The sequence below is a fragment of the Saccostrea echinata genome, unplaced genomic scaffold, assembly GCF_033153115.1.
Source record: "Saccostrea echinata isolate AGI-Se365-2 ecotype Australia unplaced genomic scaffold, CSIRO_AGI_Sech_v1 ptg000001l, whole genome shotgun sequence".
NCBI classification, from domain to species: Eukaryota; Metazoa; Mollusca; class Bivalvia; order Ostreida; family Ostreidae; genus Saccostrea; species Saccostrea echinata.
Genome location: NW_026889750.1, coordinates 15,335,537 through 15,348,026, shown reverse-complemented (window position 1 = coordinate 15,348,026; position 12,490 = coordinate 15,335,537). Strand labels below are relative to the sequence as shown.

Below are 12,490 nucleotides of genomic sequence, written 5' to 3'. Positions count from 1 at the left end.
ACTTCATGATTAAACTTTTAAAAAAATATTTGGAATAACATTATTTAAAGTTGAGTATATATTATTAGATTTAATATAAGAGTACACAAAAGTAAGACTCAGTTGATATTATCATTTTATTGACTGACAAGAAAAAAGAGACAACACCTAATTCAGAAAAGAAAAAAGAAAGATCTACCTGTCACATTGAATTTTGAAATTTTTGGCCATAGAAACTTCAGGTTAATTTTTTTTGGCCTTATGCACAGCAAAATTATTAGTGATATAATGATAAAAAAAGATTTTAATGGTAATCTAACAACAAAGCTTTATGACAAACATGATGACTAACTTTTCAATCAACTTCCCTTACTTATGCAGCAGTATACCCTTATCACCTGCATATGGGGTGTATATCTCTCAGTTGATTCCATACGTAAGAGCATGCTCTACGTATGAACAATTTTTAAATCAAGGTAAGTTATTGACAAACAAGTTGATGAAACAAGGAAACCAAAAGTCATCATTCCCTAAGTTTTATGGTCGATACAATGACCTTGTCAGCAAATACAATCTATCTTTAAGTCAAATGCTGACTGAAATTTTTCATACTAATTGTTAGGCCATTATTTACACACTGAATTTTTCCATTATTTCCCCATCATGACAAGGAGCACATGGCGAGTGTGACCGGTCGGCAGGGGATGCTCACTCCTCCATGGCACCTGATCCCACCTCATGTTTTAGAGGTTCGTGTTTGCTGTGCTCCAGTTTTGTATAGTTTAATGGACTTTTCAGCTTGAATACTGTTCGATATTTCCTTATATTTCATGCAAGCATTCCCAGGTAGTTAAGATTCAAGTTTGTTCAGATAGGTACCTCAGGAATAGGTTGAGGCTACAATAGGGGCTCACAGTTTTCATAGGAATATAAAAGGAACAAATCTTTTCAAGAGTGGCAAGACTGCACTAAATCATTTTAAAAATACCTAAGTTATGTGAAATCCTTTTACTTTGATTCTGAGTCCTGGAGTTAAGGTTTGCCGAAATCAGATATCCAAATTTTTATGCCTCCCTTCAAAGAAAGGAGGGCATATTGCTTTGCTGCTGTCTGTCGTTCCACCAACAGTTTCCGTTCATTTTCTTTGCAGATATTCACATACTGAAATGAAATTTGGTATACAGATTTATCATGAGAATATCTAGGTCAAGTTCTGTTTTGGGTACGATCGAGCAATTTTTGACAGAGTTATGCCCCTTGGACTTAGAAAAATTCCAGTTATTTGGGGGAGGGGGAGGGGGGCATAAGTGTTTCACAAACATCTCTTGTTTATTATCATTTGTATAGGGAAGAAAATCTCCTCCAAAACAGCAAGGCCATGTTGATCATATTGACAATGAAGCATCCCAATTTTGGGATTCAACTTTGATAAAATCATAGCTCTCTTAGGACTTTATTTGGTCCACAATATGGAGTCAAAATTTTTATGAAATTAAAGAAGGAAATTTTTAATAAGAAATCTGATGATGAGAACATCAGGACCAAAGTGACTCAGGTGAGAGTTATGGCTCATGGGCCTCTGTTCAGATTTACATTTGAAGAAAATTGATAGGATTATGCATATGGTGGGAGCACTTGAATCCTATTGAACATCTAGTTTTCTATTAAAAAAATACTTGAATGTATTGCAAACCTTCCTACTGTTTCAATGATTCATAGAAATAAGAAATCATTGTGTTAAATTAAAATGCATTTGTTTTCCTAGCTCTTCATATTGTAAAAAAAAATTGTTTATTTTGTTTGATTGGCCAGAGGTTTGGGGAAATATAACCAGGTATCTATAATTTTGTACCATTCAATTTTTTGCAGCAGAATCTTCGAGCTGACAGTATACAGGATTTGTCACATGACCAGAGTTTGTCTCCTGGTCGATTTGGATCTCCAGGTAACAAGTGTATTTGTTTGAAAGTGGTATGAAAAGAAACTCTGTGTTAAACAGCATTAATACTTTACTGTTGAAAAAAATTATTAATTGGACTGAGGTGCACAAAGCCTTATTAACTTATAGTTATGTAACTTTACCAATATTTCTATTTGAATTTTGCATTAGCTAAAAGAAAACTGTTATTTAGATTCAATTACTTTTCATGCAACTGAACCTTTGGGAAACAGGTATCAGATGGGCTGAAGTGGCCATATATAAGCTTTTTAGGTCACCTATTGACCTATTGCTTTCTGTTTTTGTTTGTCAGTTGTCCATTAACATTGAACATTTTCAGCTTCTTCTCTGGAAGGACATAACCAATTTCAACCAATTTTGGTATATGGCATCTATGGGCAAAGGGAAGTGAAATTTGTTAATTTCATTGCCCCCCCCCCCCCCTCCCTGCCACACACTCTGAGGGATGGGGCCAAAACCATTAAAATTAATGTAATCTTCAAAAATCTTCTATTTTACTCCTGGATATCAACCATTCAAACTGTGGGCATGATTATTATAAGCATTGAACCCTCTACCAAAATTGTAAAATTCATGGCACTAGGGTTGGGGTTCAGATTTGGGATAGGGCTTTATTGATCAGATTGTGAAAATGAATAAATTAAAAAAAAAAAATTTTTCTCCACCTGTATATTTAGCAGATAAACTAAGTGCACATAATGAGCAAGAATGCGCCTACCAACCTGGTTCAGGGACTGTGTGTGTAGGATGAGGCTCTATTCATTTGATTATTTAGTTGAAATGCATTAATTATCAAAAATCTTCCCTGACCTTGGGTATTTTTAGCAGACAAACTAAGTGATGAGCAAGGGTGCCTCTTTCAAAATTGTGAAATTCTTGGCCCTGGGTCTGGGATTCTGGTGTTAGGGCAGGGCTCTGTTGATCATATATTGAAAGTGCACTATTTCTTTAAAAATTTTCTATGCTCCTAGGCATCTAAGAGGCATACAGAGTACAAAGTTTTTTTTAACCAGATTTGTTTGGATGGAATAGGGATTTTGAGGGTTTACTATCTATATACTGACTTAATGTTGGAACACTATTGTGTGGTTAAGTTTGGTGATAGTGATAGTGTAGGTAGCACTGTCACATACAGTTTATTTTGTTTTATTATATAATTATTCAATTGTCATTCCATCGATTCTTTACAAGGTTTTCATTATTATACTCAGTTGCTTGTTAAGGCACTTGGGCGTTTTGTCTTTCTGTGAAATGATTAAAGGCCAAGCCTCCTGTCCTCTTCATATCTAGAATGAACCCTAAATTGTTTTTGTGATATATATATAGTGAACTGTTACAATACATGCACTGAAATATCCTGCATCTGTGCTTTTGTAAGAAAGTGATCTCACACACAGGCTACTTTTGTTTATTTTGCATTGTTAAACATTCTGATGATCATCAAAGAACTGGCTTAGAATTAAAAATCTTTCTGACAATTGTCAGCTGCTGTGATAAGCTGAAGTATTTGGTATCATGGAGTTTGTTGTTTTTCAGAGAGACCAAACTTTCTGAATTTGAGATCCCTTGCGATCTCGCAACGTACGTGTACTACTCTTCTCTCGATGTGTTACCACGGTAGTAACAGTTTGATTCACCTCCCTAATCACATAATGCATGGATGTTGTTAAGCAAATAAAATGTTGTCAATTAAATGTTGTACAGTAGCATGCTCCATAAGAATTGTGTTTTCTTCTTAATTTGAAAGATCTATTCCCTTTAATCAAAAATCAAAAATTACTAGGGATGTCAATTTTATTCCGACAGCTAAGTCGAATAGTCGGAGGCTTTAGTCAAATGATAGTCGAATATTCGTTGAAATTTTTATTAATTTTTCATGTCAATTTCACTATTTGTCTTTTATAGACTAGTTGTACAGTATCTAACCTACGCTATCACCGTTATACAATGAATTTCTGAATCGTAAACATTTACGTACTACAATAAATACTGTACTGTAACATCTACATTTATCTAATGTATTTGATTTCAAAATTAATATACTATTTACTGCACATTTTATCTAAATGCAGGATATCAAACGCTCGCATTTGTCCTTTCTTTTCATAACGATAGTACATGTACAATTTTGTAACAGCTGTTTAATTATTCTTTATGAATAGTTGCGTTACGTCATATCTTATGGGATTGCAGGTTGAAACTTTATAATTTGAATCTACAAAACCAAACAATTCTTAAACGTCCTCTCCATTTAAAATAATAAGTGGTAGACAATCCTTGATAATCATGTTTGTGATAGCAACATTTCCTTTCCAGCTCTGTTTTTTGGCATTTTTGCGGAGAACTTACTTAAGAAAAGTTTCACTTGAAGATTGTGTTTACTAAATGTATGTTTGACAGATTTGGCATATGATATATCATATTTGATGTTCCACTGCAGAATACAAGTTCAGTTTCACATAACCTTGATAATGTACTTTTAACTGCTTTTCCATCCTGATATCTTTTAAAATATACCAAAACTGTAGATTTTGGAGGCATATTTGCCGAACAAAGATCAACATAAACAATAATTTCCTTTGAACAGTTAAACCATATCCTGAGTTTTACTTGCGAGAACATTGATTTGTAAATAAATGAAATGGGCGAATCAAGTTTATTACCTTGAATTTAAAATTACTTTTAGGCAACACTTTTTTAAGGAATAACCGACTAAGGAAATTTTAGTTGATAGTCGGTATGATCGAACGATAGTCGAGTATTTGAATATTTGTTGACATCCCTAAAAATTACTGTTTAAAAATTACTGTTTTAGTGGAATACATTGTTTTTAATTTCACTATATGCTTGCAATCAAAGACTTTTTAAATTAAGCCATTGTGAATATTTTGGACATATCAATGCAGCATTCAATTAACTATACAGCTGTACACTTTAAAATCCTGTTTTTCTATTTGTAACAGTAAAATCGTAAATAATTGATTTTATAAGAAAACCTGAGGTTCATAACAATGGTGCATTAAAGTTAGTTACTGGGTCTGTTTATTTTAAATAACTAACCATGAATTTCTTTCTTTTCAAAGACTAATTTAAGGTAGTATGGGATACCTCCACGTTATGACGTACTTCCGTTTGAAGTATTGTTTTGATTTGGTTGAATGCTTTTTAGCTCACCTCGACGAAGTTGAGATGAGCTTATACTATACCGTCGGTGTCGGCTTTAGTGTCAGCTTCCAGGTTAAAGTTTTAGGAGCAAGTCCATTCCCAAGTAACTATAAGCCCTACCTGGACCAAACTTGCATGGATGATGCATATAGGGATGGACACTACCACACTTGCTTCGGATACTGGATCTGACCTAGATTTTCCAGATGAGTGACCAGGTTAAAGTTTTTGGAGCAGGTCCATTCCCAAGTAACTATATAAACCCTACCTTGACCAAACTTGCATGGATGATGCATCTAGGGATGGACACAACCACACTTGCTTCGGATGCTGGATCTGACCTAGATTTTCCAGATGAGTGACCAGGTTAAAGTTTTTGGAGCAGGTCCATTCCCAAGTAACTATAAGCCCTACCTCGACCAAACTTGCATGGATGATGGATCTAGGGATGGACACTACCACACTTGCTTCGGATGCTGGATTTGACCTAGATTTTCCAGATGAGTGACCAGGATAATTTTTTTGGAGTAGCTATATAACATTATGGCCTGTTATGATTAAACTTGCATAGATGGTGCATCTAAGGATGAAAACTTCCAGACTTACTTTGGATGTTGGAACTGACCAAAATTTTCTTGATTAGTAAACAGGATAAACGTTTTTTGAACAGGTCTATTTCCAAGTAACTGTAAGTCGTACTCTAACCAAGCTTGCACGGACATTGATCTTGGGATGTACACTAAATTAAAAAAAATATGTGAAATTTGCCTTACTTAAAAATAACATTCATCGAGGTGAGCTTCGTAATCTTTGATTACCTATGTTTTTGGACATTTTAAAAAAAACAAACCCTTTAGAAGATAATTAAACATAGCTGCTTTTGAACACTTTTAAGCATATACATGTATTTCAATTGTTTGAGTAACTGTACACCACCTTGTGTGCAGAGAGGCATGGATAAGTATGATTACTTCACATTGTGCTGAATTATTACCAATCAATTATCATGTTAACCTGAACTGGTCTTCTTTCTTATTTCATTCAGTAAGTAACTGTTTGATCACATATAGCCCCAAAACTTTTAGAACTCTGATTGCTATTGCTCTGAAGGAGTCAAATCTTAGAAAGCGATTGTTCATGCATTGTTTTCAGAACTATAAATGCACTATCACTGCACAAAAGTGTGATTTTTAGCTCACCTCGACAAAGTCGAGCTTATGCTATACCCCTGGCATCGGCTTAGCGTCGGTGTCCCGGTTAAAGTTTTAGGATCAAATCCCAATCCCAAGTAACTATAAACCCTACCTGGACCAAACTTGCATGGATGATGCATCTAGGAATGGACACTACCACACTTGATTCGGATGCTGGATCTGACCTAGATTTTTCAGATGAGTGACTAGGTTAAAGTTTTTGGAGCAGGTCCATTCCCAGGTAACTATAAGCCCTACCTAGACCAAACTTGCAGGGATGGACAATACACACTTGCTTCGGATGCTGGATCTGAGCTAAATTTTCTACATGTGAGATCAGGTTTAGATTTCGGAGCAGTCCTATTCCCAAGTAACTATAAGCCCTACCTGGACCAAACTTGCATGGATGATGCATCTAGGGATGTACAATAACCAACCTGCTTTGGATGCTGGATATGACCTAGACTTTCCACAAGAGTGAATTTTAGCCATATTTTAACCAAATTAGCATGGATGATGTATCTAGAGATGGACACTTCCCTACTTGCTTTGGATTCTGAATCTGACCTACATGTTCCAGATGAGTGACCAAGGTAATTTTTTTTGGAGTAGCTATATACAATGTAATATTATGGCCTGTTATGATTAAACTTGCATAGATGGTGCATTTAAGGATGAAACTTCCAGACTTGCTTTGGATGTTGGAATTGATCAAAATTTTCTTGATTAGTAAACAGGTTAAAGTTTTTTGAGCAGGTCTATTTCCAAGTAACTATAAGTCCTACTTAAACCAAACTTGCATGGGTATTGATCTTGGGATGTACCCTAAATAGAAAAAAAAATGTGATGTGAAATGTGCCTTACTTATAGATAACATTCGTTGAGGTGAGCTTCGTAATCTTTTGATTACCTATGTTTTGAAAGTCTGAAAAAAAGCTCAATTTATGAAATAGCATCTAGGTTTATTTCAACCTGTGGAAAATGAAGAAGGATAGCTCTTCCATTAGGATCTTTTAATTCAAATATTTTTTGAATGCATCTGATATTTTCCATTTATATATATTTTTTTCAATTTCTTTATTTTACTTTGTTAACAAACTTAGGCATATTCTAATTGTAGATTACCATGAACTTTTATCTGTCTGTTTTCAAGAAATGAAGTATTCCCAGTTTTTAATGCTTATTTTTTATTGACAATTTTAAAAATAATGAGACTTATTCCTTGTCATTTTTGTTTTTATATCCACACTATATTAGTCAAAACTTGGCTATAATATTAAGCTTCTGAAAAAAGAAATTATATAAGAAAAAATCATTTTTGTATATTTTTATTAAATTGAATAAAAAATTATTAAAATTACAATTTAGCATACTGAAGGGTTGGGGTATTTCAAATCCTACTAAATTGAGCAAATAAATATGTAGGAGAAATTCCATCTGGTATCCCATATCACCTTAAACAATTGCAAATATATATTAAAGAGAAATTCAATGATCATAAGATTAAAACCACCATGAAATGTACCAACTTAGTCAATTGTGAAATATTGAACACATGAAATTAAATATGTTTAAAGAACTTTTTCTTTATTCTGAAAAAAAAAATTGATATTGGGGTTTTACATATGATATGTATGGAATAATCATAGTTGCCAACCTCCAACTTGTAAAAAGAAAGTAATGACCCTCTTTGAAAAGTAGAAATCTGATCATAATGCAGCATCTTCCATGTCATAAAAAATGATTGGGTTAAGGGTAAAAAAAAAAATCAGGTTTACACCCAATGAAATCAGGTGGGTTGGCAACTTTGGGAAAAATGGATCATTAACATCTTGGATTATATGGTTTTTTATGACACAAAAAGGAGATTAAATTTTGTTCAAATGAAGAGCCATATCCTCATAAAAGAGGAGATTACCAGGAAAAGGCAAAACTAGGGTTGGTGATTTAAAAATTCTTCTTCTCATAAAACACTGAGCTAGAAAAGAAGAAACTTGTATGAAAGTATGAAAGACATATTGAAGATTCAAGGTTCTTTAAATCATGCCTCCCAGTTTAAGGATCGGGCAACAAAAGAAGATCAAATTTTTACATGGGAAAACATAGAGAAAATCTTTAAAAAATCTTCTTAAGAACAGCATGGCCATGATCTGCAAGCATTTTAGGTAATATAGGTACAAGTTTGTTCAAGTCATAGGCTTGGGCCACAATAGGATTCAAAGTTTTATATGGGAATATATAGGAAAGTCTTCCTTTAATAAAGAGCAGAGATATGATTAGTCATATGACTATGAATGCATCCTCAGGAAATTTGTTCAAATCGTGACCTCCAGGGGTAGGTTGGGGCCATTATAAGAAGGAGATCAAAGTTTTATATTGGAATATGTAGAAAAACAAAATGTGTTTGTGAAACACTGATGCCCCCGTATGGCAGCTTATGGTGAAGGTAAAAGTTTCTCAAATGCAAATCAAACTCCAGGTCAAGAAATCAAAGGTGTTGGAACCCAAAGAAAGGTCTTGTCTTGATGAATGTACCTGTGAAATATGAAAGCCCTAGTACAAACCTTTGAAAAGTTATGGGGAAGGTTAAAGTTTTTTTCAAAGGAAGTTAAAATTTCAAGCTCAAGGTCAAATGGTGCCCAAGGGAAGTTCTTGTCACAAGTTATACACATGATCGTGAAATGTGAAGGCCCTAGAACCAAACGTTCAAATGTTATGGCCAATGTCAAAAATTTTAAAAAGTAGGTCAAACTTCAAGGTCAAGGTCAATGCCAAAATTGTTAAATTGTTGGTATCCAAAGGAAGGTCTTGTCACAAGGAATATACATGTGAAATATGAAAGCCCTAACACTAACTGTTCAAAAGTTATGGCCAAGGTTAAAGTTTTTCAAAAGTAGGTCAAACTTCAAGGTCAAAGGGTCAAAGTTGTTGGTATCTAAAGGAAGGTCTTGTCACAAGGAATGCATATGTGAAGTATGAAAGCCATAACTCCAACCAATCAAATTAAAAGTTTTTGCAGACAAACAGACAGGGGAAAAACTATATGCCCTCGAATCTTTGATTACGGGGCATAAAAAAACTTCCTTTAATGAACAACAAAGTCATTATTAGTCATAGTGATATGCAAGTATCATCATATAGTTTAGATTCAGGTTTGTTGAGATCAGGGCCCCGGGAATAAAGGTTGAGTCTACTATAGGGGATCAGAGTTTTAGAAGAGGGTATGTAAAAAGAAAATTCTGAAGAGTGGCAAGGCCACTCTAAATCATATTATAAAGCAAGGCCACATTAATTCATTATTAAGCAAGGAATTGTATTTTTAGGTCACCTGAGTCACTCAGGTGACCTATTGCTATCCGTTTTTGTCCGTTGGCGTTCGGCGTGCATCGTGCGTTAACATTTGAACATTTTTAGCTTCTTCTCTGAAACCGCTCAACCAATTTCAACCAATTTTGGCATATAGCACCTATGGGTGAAGGGGAACAAAAACTGTGAATTTCATGGTCCTTGCCCCCCCTGGGGCCTGAGGGGTGGGGCTAAAACCACCAAAATTAATGCAGTCTTTAAAAATCTTCTTTACTCCTGGACATCAAGCAGTCAAACTGTTGGCATGATTGTAATAAGGATTGAGCCTTCTACCAAAATTGTGAAATTGATGGCCCCAGGGTATGGGGTTGTGGTGCTAGGATGGGGCTATATACATCATATAGTAAAAGTGCATTATTTCTTTGAAAATCTTCTTCTCTGCTCCTAGGTATCAAATAAACTAATTAAGTACATAGTTATGAAGAGCAAGAGTGCCTCTTCCAAAATTATGAATTTCATGGCCCCAGGGTCAGGGGTTCTGGTGTTAGGGCAGGGCTTTATTTATTATGTAGTGAAATGCATTAAATCTTTGAAAATCTTCTCTTCTCCTGGGTATGAAATAAACTAAGTACATAGTTATCATGAGCAAGAGTGCCTCTACCAAATTTGTGAATTTCATGGCCCCAGGGTCAGGGTTTCTGGTGTTGGGGGGGGGGGGGGGGGGGGCTCTATTGATTATATAGTGAAAATGCATTAAATATTTGAAAATCGTCTTCTCTGCTCCTGGGCATGAAATAAACTAACTAAGTACATAGTTATCATGAGCAAGAGTGCTTCTACTGAAATTGTGAATTTCATGGCCCCAGGGTCAGGGTTTCTGGTGTTAGGGCGTGGCTCTATTGATTATATAGTGAAAATGCATTAAATCTTTGAAAATCTTCTTCTCTGCTCCTGGGTATGCAATAAACTAAGTACATAGTTATAATGAGCATGGCTGCCTCTTCCAAAATTGTGAATTTCATGGCCCCTGGGTCAGGGGTTCTGGTGAAGGGGGGGGGGGGGGGACTCCATTGATTATATAGTAAAAATTCATAATTTTTTTTTCTAAATATTTTTTTCTACTCCTGGTTATAAAGCAAAGAAACAAGTGTATAGTTATGATGAGCAAGGATGCTTTTACAAAATTTTAAAAACTTGTGGTCCCAGGGGTTCTGTTGTTTCTCTGAGGGGGGGGGGGGCTCTATTTGATTGTATAGTGAAAATGTGTGAATTCTTTGAAAATTTTCAACTAATTGCATAGTTATGATGATGAGGGTACCTCTTCCAAATTTGTAAATTTTCATGACCCTAGATCATGGGTTCAGGTAGGGCTGTGTTAAATAGTGAAAATGCATTAATTCTTTGAAAATCTCCTCTGCTCCTGGGCATATTGGAAGCCAACAGAGTAAAAGATTTAATAAGCAAGGGTATTTTTACCAGAATTTTGAACATCTGGACCATTTAGTCAAAAGTTCTGGTCCTTGCCAGGGCTCTATTAATTTGTATTCTACTGAGTGAAGTTATTCCCCTTTGCCATTCACCTTTGATAATTAATCACTGTAGATAATGTATTTGAAAGGTTAATAGAATAAGAGAATTATGCAAGAACATTTATTGTATAATACAAAAAGTACTTAATTCATAGTTTTAATAAACAGGTAGACTTGGAAATAATAGATGAATAAAAATGAAACAAAAATAACTTATCTTTTTAAATGTTCTTCAAAGGCCAAGTGAGGCCAAAGTGAGAGGTAATAATATAGACATTTTGTTAAAAGTCGGCGTGGTAAAAGTGATAAATGGGTGACAGATAGAAAGATACTAGACCAATTATTTTGTTGATCTTAATCGTACTATTTTTCTTGCTATTGGGCAACAAAGCTTCATTTATCAGTTTATGGATCCTCTAAATTGTAGTACTCAGGTGACCATTAAGGCCCTTGGGCCTCTTGTTAAACTCATTATGCCATCCGACAACAAATTAACAACAAGCGAGTTTATTGGTCTGTAGAGACAACTATAAAGGTTTAGAAGGTGGATAAAACATACAGGTTGGTTATAGAATATGTCTAGAGTTAGGGAATGAAAGGTCCTTGATTGATGCTGGAAAGTGGCGAAATACATCCCTAAAGTGCGCAGAAAATCTTACGCCATACATTGCACTTTATTTACATTACAGATCTGTAGTGTTATGGTCAAAGACTAAAATATAAAACCATATAAACACTACAGTTCTGCAGCTAGACCATGCTAGTCATTTTGATATTGAAGCATACGAACGTTGTATGGATTCAACTGTGATTAGCTCTTCTGAGCCAAAGGCTCAAAGAGCTTATGCTATGGCCATTTGTGCGGTGTGCGTAAACTTTTTAGAATATGGGCCATAACTCAAGAACCCCTTGGCCAATTATTGTCAAATTTGTCACAGGGTATCCTTGGCCCAAGGGCTCCCTTTTATACTAAAACTGGGGTTGTGACCCTTTAACAAGGGGAGATAATTAGGAAAATAGAAACAAAAGTACTGGTTGCTAAAAAATCTTCTTCTCAAGAACCACTGGGCAGATTATCACCAAACTTACACAAAAGGATGAGGATATGTTGTAGATTAAAATTTGCACGGGGATTTACCCTGGGGCAAAGGGCGTGGTCTCAAGGTCACTTCAAAGTTGACCAAAAATTACATTTTATTAAAATGTTGATATTTTGCTTACTATAAGGACTAGGATCATCAAATCTTGTCAGTTGGTGCATCTAAGGACCTCATATCATGTTGACTCAAAAGTAGGTCACGGTGACCTACTTTTTAAATTTTGCGGCCATTCTTTTTCAAAATGATTTAGAGGCATAT

The 12,490-nt window shown here is 35.0% G+C and overlaps 1 protein-coding gene across 3 annotated transcripts in view; it reads left to right on the top strand.

The window, feature by feature from the left end:
• The window catches only part of LOC133185567 (kinesin-like protein KIF13A), a 202,298-nt gene that overhangs the window by 145,163 nt on the left and 44,645 nt on the right, over positions 1–12,490 (top strand). The window contains exons 32-33 of one of the 3 annotated variants that reach the window (XM_061320884.1): positions 1,852–1,924; positions 3,476–3,633. In XM_061320884.1, the coding sequence (XP_061176868.1) occupies positions 1,852–1,924; positions 3,476–3,609 (207 nt within the window). In that variant the 3' untranslated portion in view covers positions 3,610–3,633. Of the gene's footprint in view, positions 1–1,848; positions 1,925–3,475; positions 3,634–12,490 lie in introns of those variants that run through there. The other 2 variants (XM_061320876.1, XM_061320866.1) reach the window with 2 other exon arrangements.